This window comes from Halyomorpha halys, unplaced genomic scaffold (assembly GCF_000696795.3).
Source record: "Halyomorpha halys isolate HHAL.00 unplaced genomic scaffold, Hhal_1.1 Scaffold1271.1, whole genome shotgun sequence".
Taxonomy (NCBI): Eukaryota; Metazoa; Arthropoda; class Insecta; order Hemiptera; family Pentatomidae; genus Halyomorpha; species Halyomorpha halys.
This window is the reverse complement of record NW_027113754.1, coordinates 59626-78079: the sequence shown is the minus strand read 5'-3', so window position 1 is coordinate 78079 and position 18454 is coordinate 59626. Positions and strand designations below refer to the sequence as shown.

Below are 18454 nucleotides of genomic sequence, written 5' to 3'. Positions count from 1 at the left end.
TTCGCCTAGCCTATACCGCCAACCCCCCTGACGAACTTTCATAGTAAGCCCTACACGTTTCAAAACGTCGTATCCGATGATCAAATCGTATCCAAGCATCATTTTCATGATAATGTGAATCGTGATTTGAGAATCGTGTCCCGTGAGCCTTTTAAGGTCAAAAACCGTTTCTCCCAGTGTTTGGCATTTGCCATTGACTGTCGACACCGCGCATCCACATTTCCTTCGTCCCGTCCAAATTCCCAGCTTCTCCGCCGCCCTTTTACTAATCAACGAGTTTGTGCTTCCTGTGTCGATAAGGAAGCTGATGCCAGACTCACCCATCCTCGCCACGGGCAACCTTGTCCACTGTCCTGTACTCGCGCTGTTAATAACTATTAACTCTCCCGGTTGGTTGCCCCACCCAGTACCGCGTCCTCAATCTGAGCGCGCGCGTCCCGTTACTTCCTCTGCTCCGGAAAATCCCCCCCTCCAAGGATTCTCCCCGCTTACTTCATGCTTCCCCGTAGCCAGAAAACTACGCCCAGACCGGATGCTCTCGTCTTCCGAAGATTCGTCGCTGGTGTTGCGTCTTCCACTCCTCCCGCTGGCCCGTCTCCTGCTCCAATCCTGGTTGTTGATTTCCATCGGCTTCGGTTTTGGTTCCCTTCTGGTTGGCCGATGGCTACGCCTCGGGCATTCCCTTGCGATGTGTCCTTGCCTGCCGCACTCGTAGCACCTCGTGAGAGTACATTGGGCTGCAATGTGCCCCGTGCGATTGCATTCGTAACAACGTCGCTCAGATTTCCGCCTCCGGTAATCTAGGCCTCTGCTCGCCCGTTTTTCGAAAGCAGTGTTACGGTTAATCCGCCTGGTAGGGCTGTGTTGGCGCATCCTCGGCGACTTAACCTCCGTCCAATCCGCTTCCGGTTTTCCGAAGTGAGCTTCATTGGGTTCCCTCGTTCCCTCGCGTCGATCAGATCGTGGGCACACTCCAGGAAATCGCGGTCCTTGGGCAGTGAACCCGGACGGTCTAAGTAGTGGTTGAGCTGTACCTTCAACACTCCTCTTAAAAATTCCATCTTTTGGGCTCCCTCTGTCGGTCCGCATGTCTCCATCATCTTCTCCGTCAACCTATTATATAACAGAAGAAGCTTTTCGGCAAACTCACCTTCTGATTGCCCATGGGCTCGGCGTTCCTTGAATAAGTAAAACACATCTTCTTCCGGGGTCCACCTGCCACCGCCGTACAACTTCTTAAGCCGTGTCTTCAGTGTTTCCCAGGGAAGGGTCGAGTCTCCTTACATAGCGTTCAGAACTCGCCGAGAGGTACGACTCACCAAGGAGGCCTCCAGTAATCTCACATCAGACTCTAGTAGCGTCCCCGTCTCCTTTCTGTTATTTATCAAGTTTTTGATTTGGTCACCACCCTTGATAAAGTGCTCGAGGTCACCTACTACCCCCGTGAAGGGTTCCAATTGCCTAATTACCTCATGGATGAATGCCGAGCTCTGTGTCCTGATCTTAAGCAACTCAATCTGCGTGTTCTCGGTTGCTTTTGATAGTTGGGCCTCCAGCTTTTGTCGCTCAACAATCGATTGAGCCAACTGACATTCCAATTTCTTCAACTCTTCAGCTGGGTCCACCATGGTAGATACTGTGCGTCCACTAGCCGCCGGTTCCAGTAAATTTGTAAATTCGAGTAAATTTCGAGGTTCCCGATATTATTTTCCACGTAACAGAAATTCGGAATTTCCTGTTCCGGGTTTCAGCACCACTTACGATTAAACTGGAAGGATTAATCAAAATAACAAGGGGTTCGTAGTAACACACAGAGTAATCAACACAAAAGTATCTCAACAACTGACCTTTATTAATACCAGCATATGGTATTTAAAACATATGGTATCTAAAACATATGGTTTATTAAACTTAATAGCTAATACTATTAGTAGTGGTTCTTATTGTTATACAGCTAACTTATATATATATAAGATACGAGATAGCGGGTTATAAAATCAAAAAAAAAGGAAAGAAGGAACAAGAAAATACACTCACGGTTGCTGATAATAGACTGCTTTATTCTCTCAGTAATCCTACATTTATAGATTCTCGAGTTGTTGACAGAGGGAGTTAGGTATTAAGATTTATACTACACAGTCTGTAAATATAACTTATATATATATATAGGTGTTCAGTATAAGCAAGGTCACCTCTTGCAGGATGCAGTTCTTCACAGCGTACGGACGGTCCTAGTTGCAGCATCCTCAAAACCTCCACCAAGGCATCTTTGGTCTTTTAGCTACTTCCCTGGGAGAGAGTGAAGGAAACTTGTCCCCAGTCCCTTGACCCAGATTTTAATGGACATGTATTTTTTTTGTTTCTATACCCTCCCACCAAAGTAAGGTTTTTAGGGAATACTCTATTTTTTCAACACCTCACGCGCATTTAAATTAGAAAATAATTCATTTTCTTACCTGGGAAAGAAAATAGAGGCCATGAATGAGAGAATAAGTTTGTTTGGGTATGACACAAAACCTGCCAATACGTTTTATGGTAATCTATATACATTCAGAATTGATTGGTAATAAAATTCTTTACAGAATCGAAAAAATAGACTTTTATTTTTATGTACTTAAAAGTGAGTGTAAATCAATTTCTGTCATTGGATTCTTATAAAAATATTTTAAAAACACGATGGTAAAACGTTAAAAAATATATGGTAAAACAGGGGTCCTGAAAAGATTTTTCAAAATGGCCGGAGTATATTTTTACGTTTATTGCCAATAACTCCTGAAGTAGCCGAAATATCCACATAAACTAGTTTATGGTGCGTTGAGTAAGCTAAAACTGTGCTCTTATTAAACTCTCCATGTTTAATATTTCTCGAGATAGGTTAAGTTTTTCAAATAGCAACATTGTTTTCAAACAACGATAAATCAACTTTTTTTTAAATTTATTTCGGCTAATATCATTGAAACTGTTATTCTTACGAAAATGATCATTCAAAATTACTACATGGTGTATTTAATGAGCTTAAAATTTAGCGCTGAAAGACATCTATATATCTCAAAATTTAATATGTCTTGTGACCAAAATTTTCTCAAAATATTATTTATTTTCAATGAATATTGAAAAAATTAAAAACCGTCTAAAATATTTATGAGCTATTCAGTAGAGTTAAAATATGAAAGATTAGTTATGCGTAACCAAATATTGCAATAATTCATTAATAATCAACTTTTTTGATAAATAATAATATATAATAAAATAATATTGGTGTTTGAAAAACTGTATAAGCTTATAAAGCTTCTTAGGTGATTATTTTCGTATGAGGTAGAGTTTTCATGATATTTACCAAAATATATTCACTAAATTTTCCCGTTATTTGATAATGGTGTTAGGAAAATTGTATATCGGAAAATATTTTGCGTTATTAATATTTGTAATAGAACTATTAAATTGGTTCTATAAGGGCTCGAATAAAGATACTGAACCCTGAATAAATAATGTGTGAAGAATTTATTTTATTTTTTTTCAATAAAATAAACTTCCGATATTGAGCTCTAGAAATAGTTCAATATCTACTTAAAAATTTAAATATAAGAAGATGGTCAGGTTTGCGGTAAAAAAAAAAAGAACAAATAGTTTATAAATATTTTAATGTCCGACGTTTCGCCCCACTTTGTAGGGCTTCATCAGGGCTACAAAGATACAAAAAAAATTCTGAGAATATTACAATAAGGTAATTTAAGCTAGGATAAATATTATGGAAAAATAAAGTAATAATAAATTACATATAAATAAAAGGAAGGAAAACATAAAATAGTATCAATATAAAATATACTTGAATAAACAATGATACGAATAAAAAATAAGTAACAATGACAAGAGTAAAAATTTTTTTAAAAATACGTAATATATACAGTTAAAAAAGTACAGGAGACGTTCATAAAACCAAAACTATACCGAAAAAGAAAAAAAGAAGAAAGTAGAGATTAAATAAACGTCTTCAAAGAATAAATATAAATAAAAATAATAATAATGACATTAAATGATAATAAATGAGCAAAGAACAAATCAGGACCACCTACCTGTTCAAAGCGAATGGTTGAACAGAAGGCGAGAATAAAGCGGAAGCGTGGAGGAGTGGGGAGGAGGTGGCCAGCCGTTTAACGGCTATATTTCTATTTCAAATACGTCGAGTACACAGGAAGTAGTCATAAAGATAAGACGAAAAATGAAAAATAATAAGAGAAAGATACAGAAATATGATGATAATAATAATAACTATAATAATTTTCTAATTTAGGAATAACTAAGTAAAATTAGAATGATAAATATCGTTACTAATAATAAGAGTATATACTGAAGGAAATATAGTTAATACAATATAGGATATAATAACAATGATTGTAAAAGAAGTAACTAATAATAAGTAAAAGTAAATAAAGAGTACAAATAAATAAATAAAAATTATTTTACAATGATAACAATTGAAGTTTTTATATATCGTGAAAATAATAATTTATCTACACTTATAATAGTAATAGTAAAGATACCAGGAGTAACATGAATAATATAAAGTGAAATAAGGTAATTTAAAAATCGGAAGTGAAAGTTTACAAAATAAAATAAAAGTACAAGGTGAGATGTAACAAGAAGTACATAAAAGGTTAAAAATAAGTAATAAAGTATAGAAATAAGTGAAAAATTGTGATAGAATGTTAACAATATAGGAGATGATAATGATAAGTGAAATAAGTTAATAGAAAAATGTAAAGTAAAAGTTTACAAAAAAAAACAAAAAACAATACAAAGTAAATGTGAAAGTTAAAAAAAGATAGATGAATAAACATAGTGAATACAGCGATAGATAAAATAAGTGATAGAGAGATAACAAACAGGTAAAAAACAAAAGTATAATAGAAAAATTTGGTGATGATAATAGAATGAGCGTAAAAATATTTAGACTTAATTAAGTTTAACATATGGCTGTAGGTATGTGAGATACAGATTTTATCGATTTTGTGGTTAACTGGAATCGTTTTTGTTTTATGTACGTCTCCTGTACTTTTTTAGCTATATATTTTACGTATTTTTAAAAAAAAATTACTCTTCCCATTGTTACTTATTTTTTATTCTTATCATTGTTTATTCAAGTTTATTTTATATTGATACTATTTTATGTCTTCCTTCCTTTTATTTATATGTAATTTATTATCACTTTATTTTTACATAATATTTATTCTAGCTTAAATTACCTTATTGTACTTATCTCAGTATTTTTTTGTATCTTTTTAGCCCTACAAAGTGGGGTGAAACGTCGGACATTAAAATAGTAATAAACTATTTGTTCTTTTTTTGACCGCAAACCTGACCATCTTCTTATATTTAAATTTCTATGGTCAACTATATATACATATATATGAGGAATTATTAACCTCAGAACTAGGGATTGAAAGGTACCCAATAGAAACAATTGAATCTCTAGATAGAGCAGCAACTGAAGTGAATAATGCAATCCATAGCTTCTATGAGGCAAGCTGCCCCATAAAGAAAAGAGAGACAAAAAGGAATGTACCATGGTGGAACAAAACAGTAGAAAATCTTAGGAGATGAGCGAGAAAACTCTCCAATAGAGCAAAAGGGCAAGAGAGATGTGAGGAGTATAGATAAGCCCTAACAGAATATAATAAAGAAATTAGAAAATCAAAGAGACAGTCTTGAAGGAAGTTTTGTGAAGGGATAGAGAATTCATCCTCAGCTGCCCGAATACATAAAGTCCTCCGATCTGTAGATCAGATAAAACTTATACAGAGAACCAAGAGGAAACACTAAAAGAGTTATTAAGAACCCACTTTCCTCAATGCATCTTTGAAAATGAAGAGGTTGGTCCTAAAACCTTACCTATGGCCAAACACAAGAGTCCAGAAAGAGCCAAACAAACTATTCACCACAGACAGAATAACATGGGCTATAAGCACCTTTAAACCATATAAAGCGTCTGGGGGAGGAGGGGATGGAATAATTCCTGCCCATCTGATACAAGGGAAAGGAAACCTTGTTAAAGCACTGGTCAGAATATTCAGGGCAAGTTATGCATTGGAATATATCCCAAAACTATGGAGAGAGAGACTAAAGTAATTTTTATCCCAAAATTGGCAAGCCTAAGGATGACCCAAAGGAGTTTAGACCAATAAGTCTCTCTTCAGTAATATTAAAGACAATGGAAAAGGTAATGGAGATATACATAAGGAGCTTAATCGTTCGGAATTCTCCATTACATCCATATCAGTTTGCCTATCAAGCAGGAAAATCAAATTTTGGCGCTTCTTGTCTTGTTAAAAATATAGAAAATTCTCTAGATAATAAAGAAATAGCACTGTGTGCATTCATGGATATAGAAGGTGCATTTGATAATACCTCACATGAAACAATAGGTAAGGCTACCAAGAGGAAAGGAGCTAGTGAAGCAACTGTCTCTTGGATAAATGAAATGCTAATAAACAGAAGTATTATAGAAAAGGTAGGAGAAACAGAGTTGAAGATAAAAACAGCAAAAGGAAGTCCACAGGGGGGAGTTCTTCCTCCCCTCTCGTGGACTATGGTGATAGACTGTCTCCTATATAAACTAACAAATGAAGGAATTGAAACTATAGGTTATGCGGATGATCTGGCTATAATAATGAGGCAAGGATGAAGAAACATTGATAGGGCGCATGCAAATAGCCTTATAGGTTACTTGGAATTGGTGCTAAGAACAAGGATTGACCATAAATCCAAGCAAAACCACCATTGTACCCTTTACGAGGAAGAGGATTCTTAACCCTTTGTAGGGTGCGGTCAAGTATTCTGAAAATCAGGGCACGGTGAGCATGACAGGCACACGATACATAAAAATTCGCAAAGTCCCTAAATCGCCGTATTTAATTAAACCAAAAATTACCGACCATCTTGAGGATGTAGACAATTAGGTAAAAATATAAAATAAATTTAAAACATTTCTTATTATTTATTTAGGTACAGAAACCAAAAAAAGTCAGAATGTGGACTTCGCATTTCATGGTTATGAATATAAATCAAAATACGACCTTTTATCGTCAAAAAAAATTCAAAAAGGGTTTAGACATGAAGTTGAATAGCGTGGGAACAGAAATAAGTCGGATTCATCGTCCATCAAAGCCGATGAAGGATCGCAAGAACAGACTGAAAAGCATGTTGCATAGAGTGGTTACGTCTGACCGGCAAATTCCTCGGTTGCATTTCACACAGGAGTAGTTCGTGAGCCGATGTATTTCTGTTTCCGCCAGGCAATCACAACATATGGACCGCTTTTGGAGGTAGGAAGGGGTTAATTTTGGACGATTATCAGGCGGGGGGGATCTTGAGACGAATTTTCAAGGAGGTGTGAAGGCCGGATTTCAGCTGGCTTCTTTGCTGAAGTTGTCCGATACACAGTTCGTGTGACAATTCTTTGGGGAAAACTCTTCTTGGAATTCATTGTAATTGATTCCCGAGGTGAATAACCAAGGAATTGATCCCTCCCAAGTTCAACATAGTGTAGAGAACAGTCATTTGCCATCGATGTGTATTTCGCTGCTCGTTGTATGTGGCGCACATTTGGTTGGCAGTGTCACCTCCAGTTTTGTGAGCATTATAATACGTTATGACCTTTTATCAATGGCTTTGGTTCCGAGCACAGAAGAAACCAGGAGTATGCAATTATTCTTGCATGAGACGTAGGTTGCCAACACTTTTTCGTCGTTGAAACCAAAAAGGTCGGAATATTGTGGTCTCCCTTTAGAATATCCCTATCAAAGAAATACTGGAATAACGATTGAAGAATTTTAAAAAAAGTTAAGAGGGGCGATGAACCTGAAAGACACCAGAAAGGCGCGGTGAGCCTGACAGGCACACGATCCCCATTCATAAACGGTAATGGTACCTGACGAAAATGATTCTAACACAAGTATCGAAAAACAGCGAAGTGCTTGAATATACTATCTAAAGTGAAAAATATTGACCTTAGGTTTGTAACGTAATCGGACGCGGTGAGCCTGACAGATCAAAACACGTGTGACGCACTTTCTTGGCGGCAGGAGATGAACTGACTGGGCGGGTTGGAACCACCCACAAAGTTAGGAAACTACTGGGAGGTAGGGGTCACACTCGGCCCCTTTTTGGAAGAGACAGAAAAAAACCGAATCCTGTGCCTGTCAGATCAGCCGCGCCCGATGCAGGGTTAATATAGAATATTGCAAACTGGGAGGAGTACAGATCAATACCACTAAAGAGGTGAAGTACTTAGGAGTAATCCTAGATTGGAAACTGAAGTAGAATTCCCATATAAACAGAGTCATAGGAAAAGCTATAGCTTCCCTATGGACGTGTAAAAGACTCATGATAACCTACGCATCGACAATTTGGTGTCCGAAAACAGAGGAAAAAACCTCACAAATAAAATTGGAAAAGTTACACAGAATGGCGTGTCTAGGTATGATAGGAGCAATCAGAACATGCTCCACAGCAGCTATGGAGGAAGTTCTGAACTTAGCTCCACTACACATCTGGATACAAAAAAAAAAGCCATAATGAGTGCCTTAAGTATAGAACGTGACTGGAATTATAAACCTGGAAACTATCAAGGACAGTTAAAGATCCTAAATAAGATTAAGGGTAAAGAATGGATGAGCTTTCTAAGTCACCATTTATCCAAAAGATTTGATTTTGAAAAAAAAACTTCAAAGTATGCATTCCAAACAAAGAGATGTAGAGGAAAGGAGGCCCTAAATTTGAGAAGGCCACATTGGTCTGGTATATCGATGGATCAGTTAAGGACGGAAAAGCAGGGGCTGGGGTTGTAGGACCAAATTGCAAAAGAACCCTAGCAATGGGAATATAACCAACTGTCTTCCAAACTGAAATGCACGTAATAGAAATAGCAGCATTAGAAAATATTTTTAAAAAAACCAAAAGGAAAAATAGATTTATATAATATCAGACAGCCAGGCTGCTTTAAAGGCAATAATGTCCTATACTATAAAATCAGGGCTAGTCTGGAATTGCCTGGAGAGACTATAGGAATTAGCCAGAGGCAATAAACTAACCTTGATGTGGACCCCAGAACATGAGGGGATTGAAGGAAACGAGATGGCAGATACCCTACCGAGGCGTCTGAAAAGAAGTTGGATTCGAGATCTTATACTGTAAAAATGTTTTTAGAGTGCTACCAATGGGTAGACATGCTTGTATCATACAATTATGATCTTACTTTAAATTTACTTGATGTATTTTATGTACAGTCATAAATATCAATAAATAAAAATTATTTACTTGATTCTATGTTATGTTATTGTTAGCAATACATTAAAATTTTGTGAGCATCAATTTTGTCTTAGTCTGAAAATACTATCCTCATCCCTAGATTGATAGTGATTCTCAGTCACTAATTTTTTAAAAGGTATATCTCAAGGAACATTATACAGAATATTCTGCACTTTAAAATTGGAACAAAAAATACAGTCTACACTGACGCAAAAGTATTTCTTATCCAATTTTATTCTATATTATTTTATTTCTAATTCAAATTTACTTTATTAAATTCTTCGTAAAACCTCCATTAATATTTAGAAGTGATATCGTTGGTCCTTAGTATACTTGGAAGACATTGTAGCATCAACAACTTTTCATGTAAATTAGGAGGGAATTTCGTCCTACTTAAATGATATCAATTTAGATTAATCAATTCAGGTTGCATTACAACACGCAACCAACAGATGCCAATTAACTAAAATATTTCTTCTTCAACGGCCACTCAAAGAATCCTGAAGTGCCACTTCATTTGAAAATAATAATCACACCCCAAATTTTTAATAAAGATTAAAATGAGAAGATTTTAAAGATTGAACTTCTTTGGGTCAGGATAAAGAGGTTTTTGTTTGGTTACTTCACTCTATTTATCAACTTCCTTGGAGGGCTGTTCGTTGTTTTGATGTGTTAATAATGATCATAATTTATCTTCTATGAAAATGGCTCTAACTAAAATAATTTATATGTTATGCGCATGATAAAAACATTAAATAATTAGGGATTAAGATCAAAATTATCGTAAATAAATGTTGTAATTAATACTTCTTTTAATGAAGATTTTCTATCTCTTAATTCTTATAGATATAAAGGAACTTATTCTTTATAAATTGCTTATTAAGTATTAGAAAATTAAGACAACTTCTAATTTTTAGAAATGAAATAAAACAATACTTCCGGAAATTGCACTCATTAAATATCTACCTACAGGTAAGTATATTGACAAAAAATATTAATTACAGAATTTAGTTATTTTTATTAAGTAAACAGTTACCTTCTTGTATTCTTCATAGTACATAATTTGTTATTTTTTTAATTGATACGTATGAACAATAGTATGAAATATGTCATCAAGGGAATTTGATATTTACAAAAGAAATAAAAAAACAATTGCTATTAAAAATTGCTGAATAATGATGCCCAAAAAGATAATTATTTATGTAATCAGTTTGGAGGGGGGGAATCAGATAAAAAATAGAATGAATCCTCAAGGATATACATTGTGCTAGTTTGTACAGTGAGTGCTATGGAGAAAGTACTATCTTCTGTAATACCTTCTTTAGTAAAAAAGGGGATCTTTGGGGATGTGGAATTTAAGGATCTAAAGTCTGAAAATGATAAAGATATTGGAGCACAGTTTGCTTCCACTTTAGCCTTTGCCAATCTAATTGTGAAGAGTAATTCTGGAGAAGAAATATTACCACTTGTGATCAAAGCACCAATGCCTGAGCGAAAAGACAATCATGTGCAATTCTTGATGGAATCATTGATGTATAAGGAAGTCTTGCCAACTCTTGGCTTTGATCAAGTATGTTACCCAAAAATACATTATAACTGTATCAGCCTTGAAAATCCTGAAGAAAATATATTAATTTTTGAAAATGTCAAGTATAAACACTACTGCAATACTAAAATTAGGACATTCTTAGATTTTGACCACATTTCACTTGCATTGAAAACATTAGCTAGGTTTCATTCGTTATCATTTATCCTCAAGCATGATAACTTAGAAAAATTTCTTGAATTGACAGAAAAGATGAAAAAATATTGTTTTGATCCAGAAACATATTCAGTTTATAACATCCCACTTTATGCTGCAATTGAAAGAGGTTTCAGAGGATTTGAAAAAGAAATTGGACCTAATGAAACATTAGAAGATGCGTTAAGAGCCTTGAAAAATCCTACTCTTCTCAGAGGTAAATTGTCATTGCCTGAAGAACCTTTTGATGTAATCTGTCATGGTGATTTCTGCAATAACAATTTAATGTATAAGTATAATGAAAAAGGGTCCCCATCTAAATGTATTTTATATGATTTCCAGTTGTCAATTTATGGAAATATTGCTGTTGAACTTGCTTTTTTTCTTTATATGCATACTAATTCTGAATGTAGAGAAAAATACTGGGATAGCTTCTTAAGGATTTACTGGGACAGTTTGAAAGAGTCCGTTCCCAACCATATTGAACTTCCCAAATATGAAGATTTCTTAGAATATTTTGAAGCTAGGGCTATGCTTGGCTATTTAATCAGCAGTTTTTTCCTACCTATGGTAATGGATCCTGATGTCCAGTTTTGGGGTAATCTTCCATTGGAGGAGCAAATTGCACTGATGAAAACTATTGCAGGGAATGAAGGTGAAAAAGCTTTAGTAGACGTTGTTAGTCATATGTATAAGAAAAAATATATTCACAAATTTCTTAATTATATGAAAACTAAAAAATACCTAGTATAATCTCAAATTTGAAATAATTTATATATAAGTACATAATATACCCAGAATTCATTTAGATCTTGGTAACACAACTGATATGATGTCTCTTTAACCTGTAAATATCTGCTAAATAATTATTACATCATATAAAAAAAAAGTTCAAATATAATTTATTGTCATAAAATATAAAGTACTATAAGTATTTTCTAGCTGTAAAAAAAGTACTCCTAAGTGTAATTATTTTGTATAGTAAAATATAAATTTGTATTACTTTAATAACAGTATTATGAAATATTAAATTTTTGAAGGTATTAAGATTGTCTCAATTATTACATATATTTTTTAAATTAATGAGGACTTTAGTTTTAAAATAATGTATTGGTTTAAGTTATATGTAAGTAGATTGAAATTCTTATTTAAAGTTTTTAAATCTTTTGTAATCTTAATTTTGTGAAACATTAATTTTATAAAATAATGTTAAAAGTAATATTCCTGTTCATTCTCGTAATATTAAAGTAAAAATAGATTTGTTTAGTATTTTACTAACCTATTATTAAAATAATGCAAGACCTTCATATTATAATTAATATTTAATAGTTTTATAAGTATATATTGCTTTAATTTATTCATAATTTAATTATTTTTTGTAATATAATTATATTTATTAAATACAGTAATTTTTTACTCTGGTGATATTAGAAATAGTGTAGATTTATTTAATGTTTTCCTATTTTTAGTAACTAAAATTATTTGATTATTTTACATTGATTTTATCTATTTATAACTATATGTAGAACAAATTATTAATAAAGAAAATGCCATACTTTTTTATACATGTTAACTGTTTTTTTTTATATATCTCTATGATTTTAATGTTTTCTGTAACATATAAATCCTATCATTAAAATAATTATTTTTATATGTTGATAGATCCTATTAACTTATGCTTTATATTGTTTCTGTACATAAATAATTATACTATTTTCAATTTTCTTCTTTTATATATCTACATATATGTACACATTCCTTAAGTACTGTTGTATTATTCTGTAATTGCACAAAAAAATTACTTAATTGGTATCTATTAAATTATTATCTAATCAGGTTTTATCGATTTGTTTAAGAAATCTGGCATTTAAAAGCATACATTGAAAAAAAGGAAAGTTGGGCTCTTTATTATCGACATTTACATAATATTCTCCTTGTTACTTATACTAAGTAAATAATTACTGTGAAATTGTATAACTTTATTAAAGATAGTTGATTAGTTACTGCTTTTAAAAACAATTATAAAAATTTTTATATTTAAAAAATCATTCATCTAATGAAATACTTATGATTTTTGTGAAACTCATTTATACATTGAATTGCATCAATTTTAACTTTATTCAGCTTGTACAGCAACTAACTATATTTACTCAAGTGGAACTACAGTGTTTTATTCAAGTACACATGAAACATACTTGCTATTTTTTCTTTATTTGCTATTGTTATATTTATGCAAAGATAAAACTCATTACCAAATACTGGTGGCTGTGAGCTGCTTTCAGAATCAAAGTATCTCATTTTTTGGAGATGTTGCCTTGTTAATAATTATTCATTATACCTTAATTTTAAAAATATCTGACCGAATAATTTTTTTTTTTTTAAATCGTAGATTATCAATAAGTAACAATTTTTCTAAATAAAATTAATCCAGAATGCAAGTGTCACAATGAGAACCAGATTATCCATATACTCTGAGTGTTTACTAAGGCTTCTATTTTCAGTAATTTTTTATCTATTAAACAATTTTTTTCAAAGTTGTTACCCATCTGTTACTACAATGAGAAACAAAGTTAACAAAAAAAATTTGATTTCATGTTTTGTAACAAAACACTACAAAAATGTAGGTGTTAATAGTTCAGTATTCTAATTCTATATTAATTCTATCCAAAATACTGTCTATGAATATTTACCAATCCTCTTTAAAGAAAATCATCACCAAATCTTCATTGAACTTTCCTAAACATACTCTTACATTTAAATTATGTGTATGGTTGCCTCTAAACCATAATTCTTCTCTCAGAACTATGGATTTTAAAATGTGGATTATCTGGAAAGTTTACATCTTTCCAAATTTCATTCTTTGGAAAATTAATTTGAGCAATTGATCTCTTGTACCATTGCCTCTGATTTTTGTCCTACAATCAAGTGCTTATTTCTGATTTTCTTTCTGTGAAATGCATTCTTGATTGTAAAACTACACTCTTAATTTATTTTTTAACAGTTGTCTAAAAAGCAGAATCTAATTTATATGGAAATATTAATTGGAAGATCGAAGAAGAAGTATTAATGAATATATTTTTTTGTTTTACTTTTAATATGAAAAATTCATTTAATAGTTCCTATGTTCTATTTTTTTATGAGGACTTTATACATAACCTCAGAGGACTTTATATATTATGAATATATTGCCCTTATTTTTTATTTGCAAATTCATCAAATAATACCCATGCTTTATTTCTAATGTTTATTTTATCAATAATCACTATCAAAATAACATAAAGCTCATTAACAGTGGAGTACTCTAATCATTGACAATAAAAATTGTACAATTGTCATAATGTAATATTGCTGCCGGTGAAAACCTATCACAAATGCATGTACTAATCAATTTGACTTGTTTACTGTATTCCAATGGCCAGGATAAAAAGGTCATGGCAGCAGAGTGCACCAGTATCCAGATCTAGCAGGTTACAGGTATAAGGGGAACTAACCATCAACACCTGTGGATGTTAGGAAAGGAAGGTGAAATAATGTTCAATTATTATTGTAACAATATTAATTATTAATATTCCAGAATATTATTTTTTATCAAGTAGAGACATTCTATTAAGGTCTGGAAGAGGGATACAATAGGGAATCTGGTGGCTTTTGTTTGACAAAGGTTGTTATATCTAGTAAACCAATGAGGTCAAGATTTGTTTAAACTGTGAATTTATTCATGCTCATCTAAGATATTTCTCTGGATTAGTTTAATTGATAATATATACAATACTTTGGTACTTACAGAGTTACACAATTTCATTTATACTGGATAATAATGATTTATCTGGTCCTGGTCGAAATGTTATGACTTGATGAGCTTCATATATTTTCCAGGGGGTGAGTGGGTTCCTGTTAGTTGTTGCCAGAGCCCGCAACTGTTTTCCTTTCCGCTATTTTCTTGCTGCTAGGAAACTAAGAGCCCCTTAGTATACTAAAATTCTCTTACAGACGAGCTATTTCTGCTTTGATTTGTCTCATGATAGACCTAACATCGCGTATGTACTAGGAGTAGCATCTAGAGAATCCAATGGCTGTATATTGGGTTAGAATGTCCCCGCATCTTGCGGTAATTGAAAGATGCACATGATGCTGGAATAATTTACCATCTTGATTATAAAATGAGAGTTTTGGAAGGATACAATGATGCAGACAAAATAAAAAGGTCAACCTCAGGAGTAGTGCGCTTGGTACTCTGTTCGTTTCATCTCGTGGTTAGGTCAGCGCCCAAGATCTCTGGCAATATCGACTACAGAGGCTGGATTATTTGCAGCTAGTGAAGTTAAGTTAAAGGAAATTGAAAACGACTATTAATGTTTATTGCATTATATAATTAAGTTAATAATGCATATGAGAGCGGAGTGGCTTAGTGAACAAGGGCGCTGTGCTACTAACATCAGCTGGCTTCGAATACGGCCGCGGCATATAACTATTTATTTATTCTGCCGTGAGTCAGCCCCGTGGGTTCTGGAGCTCTCTGAGGTAGATCCACTGATCTCATAAAGTGTGCGTATGTACCCTCATTCGAAAAAAATTGGTGATTGGACATAAATATCCAGTGTTCACGTAAACATTTGGAGCTCTTTCTGTGGACTTGATTCCAATGTGGCTAAAACTGAGTGAAAGATGAATTTATGCTTTTCCATTCCATATCTTTGCATTTTAGATTTAATGCCTTTATAAAGAAGAAAAAGTAGTTCCAAACAATGAAAAACTATTTGAATAGATAATACCTCCTGTTTTAGTTGGTCTGTTTGGTGCTATTTCTAGTAATCTATAGAGTCTTAAACAAATCCTGAGTATCGTATAGATGGCAGTTTCAGGATTTTCGATTTTTGCGAGTTTCGGAAAAATCGATTAATATTTTATTGAATAAGGAACGAACATGATGAGTTGATGTGGATTTTATTCCATTCAAAATTAACGAAATTTTTTTTTAAATGCTACTTACAACTGTACATTATAATACATAAATCTGATCTAAATCAAATTGGTGTGTTACTGGCGTGTAGAGAAACTACCCATTGGTAGTACAACGAAATATTATTTTGATTTTTAACGAAGCATAATTTTAACATTCAATAGACACACATCAAAATTAATCTCAAATACTAAAGTAACCTACCCCTCTATATTTTTGGCACTTCTTCCTTATTTATTCAGATTTTTAATTTTACTCTCGAAGAGAAATTAATAGCACATCATGAACGATTTTGCAGCACTTAATGTACTCTCTCAACTTGGGTCACCCTTATACCTCTTTCCATATCAAGAACGACTCGTTATCGATTACTTTAGACTTGGTGTTGTTTAATCGTGTCAAAAGTATTTATGTGATGATTATTTGTTTAAAATTTGTAATAGAGATTTATTGCAATTGACCTGATTGCTAGTAGTCACAGTAAACAGTAATTTGAAAACATTTTTTTTTTTTACATTATTTTGGCAAGTAAAGACAATGCCTCAATTAAAATTGACGCCAGAAGAAATTGCCAGGCAATTTCAGCTACCTGAAAGAAAATCTAAAATTGCTACCTTATTGAAGAAAGATGGGCAAATGTATTGTATATGTGGATCTCCAGATTCTTCAAGTTTTATGATAGGGTGTGATCTTTGTGACCAATGGTATCATGGTGATTGTATTGGAATAACACAGAAAGATTCAAAAAATATAAAACGTTACTACTGTGAAAGATGTCAAGAAGAGGATCCTACACTTAAAACTGTTTATAAAACACCTAAAGTATCAGATATTGATTTGAAACGAGATATTCAGATTAAAGGAAGAACACGGAAAGATGAAACTGTTGATCCTGTGTACATACCCCCAAAGAAGGCTAAAATTAGTTCTACAAAAACAGCTTGTGGGTCTTGTATTAATTGCCGCAAAACTTCAAACTGTGGTAGCTGTCATATTTGCAAAGAAAGAAAAAAAAGTGGTTCTAGGAGAGTTAAAGATAAATGTGTCAACAGAGTGTGTTTGAAACTAAAACCTTCTGCTAAAAGACATGAGTATGAAGATTCAAGTTCTGATGGAGAACAAAATATAGCAGTTGGAGGCTCTGTTAAACCAGGAATGCAGTGCTATGGCCCAGGATGTGTTGAAACTGCTCTCCCAAATAGCAAATACTGCAGCGATAAATGTGGCATTAAACTTGCTACAAATAGGGTTTTTCAAGTTTTACCCCAGAGGTTGCAAGAATGGTCTATGTCATCCTGTTATGCAGAAAATGTTAATAAGAAGGATCTTGAAACAGTTCGAAGAAAACAAATTGAAGCGCGTGCTGCTTTACATGAACTAGATAAGCGATATCAGCAACTTGAAATGATAATTGCAAAGGGGAAAGAGCTCGAACCATGCTTCAAAGTTGACACAGAACCAAATAAAAAGTCTGGTAATAAAAGAATAAATTTTCAAGGTAAGAAAGAGAATGAAAGGGAAGAGGAAGCCAGTGTTTATTGTGTTACTTGTGGACACGAAATTCATACCAGTTCAGCTATAAAACACATGGAAAAGTGCTTTAGCAAGTATGAAAGTCAAGCATCTTTTGGTTCCATGTATAAGACCAGGATTGAGGGTAACAATATGTTCTGTGATTTTTATAATCCTTTAAGTAAGACCTACTGTAAGCGTTTAAGAGTTTTATGCCCTGAACATACTAAGGATCCGATAATTGGAAGCAATGAGGCTTGTGGATGCCCCATAGTTAAAGATGTTTTTGAGGTTACTAATGAGCTATGTACATATCCTAAGAAATTTTGTTATAAACATCACTGTTGGGAAAAACTAAGGCGTGCTGAAATAGACATGGAAAGAGTTCGACAGTGGCTTAAAGTTGATGAATTATTTGAACAGGAAAGATTAATTCGTCAGAAAATGGTGCAGAGAGCTGGTGTACTTGCTTTGATGCTGCATTCTACCTACGATCACGAGGCGATGGAAAAAATGACTTCAGCTCAAGAAGAAGAAAGATTAGCACAATTAGAAAAAACTTTGCGTGAAAACTATGATAAGGAGCAGTTTGAAAATATAAAATGTACCAAGGAAAACAAGAAATTTTTTAAATCTTTGAAAAAGGCAATGACTACATCATAATGTTTTTGTGTAAAAAATTTTTCCTCTTATCTATATTATTATCTTTTTTTTTAAATAATTAAATTCTAGTTACTTTGAATGTATATTTTTTATTTATCAGATTGTTGATTGTACATAATGAATCAAGTGATATTGTTGTAATAATTACAATTATTCTTAAATCTTCTGTGTAAAAAAGAAAAATCAAAATATATATTAATTTCATTTTCATAGTTGGATAATATTTTTATTTTGTACTTTTCTATCCTATAAAAACTATAAGTCTAGGTAGT

At 33.0% G+C, this 18454-nt stretch overlaps 2 protein-coding genes across 2 annotated transcripts; both read left to right on the top strand.

Moving 5' to 3' along the window:
- The first annotated feature begins 9933 nt into the window (after positions 1-9933).
- Positions 9934-12156, top strand: LOC106689064 (uncharacterized). The gene has a single exon (XM_014433834.3). The coding sequence runs from the start codon at positions 10595-10597 to the stop codon at positions 11798-11800; it is 1206 nt and encodes a 401-aa protein (XP_014289320.1). The 5' UTR covers positions 9934-10594; the 3' UTR covers positions 11801-12156.
- A 4212-nt stretch (positions 12157-16368) lies between these two features.
- On the top strand, positions 16369-18359 carry LOC106689062 (CXXC-type zinc finger protein 1). Its single transcript, XM_014433833.3, has one exon. It carries the CDS (start codon positions 16545-16547, stop codon positions 18180-18182), a length of 1638 nt encoding a protein of 545 aa, XP_014289319.1. The 5' UTR covers positions 16369-16544; the 3' UTR covers positions 18183-18359.
- The last annotated feature ends 95 nt before the right edge of the window (positions 18360-18454 follow it).

Bases quoted from the DNA above. Each gene is read 5' to 3' on its own strand.
- LOC106689064 (XM_014433834.3), top strand. From the start codon at position 10,595: ATGGAGAAAGTACTATCTTCTGTAATACCTTCTTTAGTAAAAAAGGGG.
- LOC106689062 (XM_014433833.3), top strand. From the start codon at position 16,545: ATGCCTCAATTAAAATTGACGCCAGAAGAAATTGCCAGGCAATTTCAG.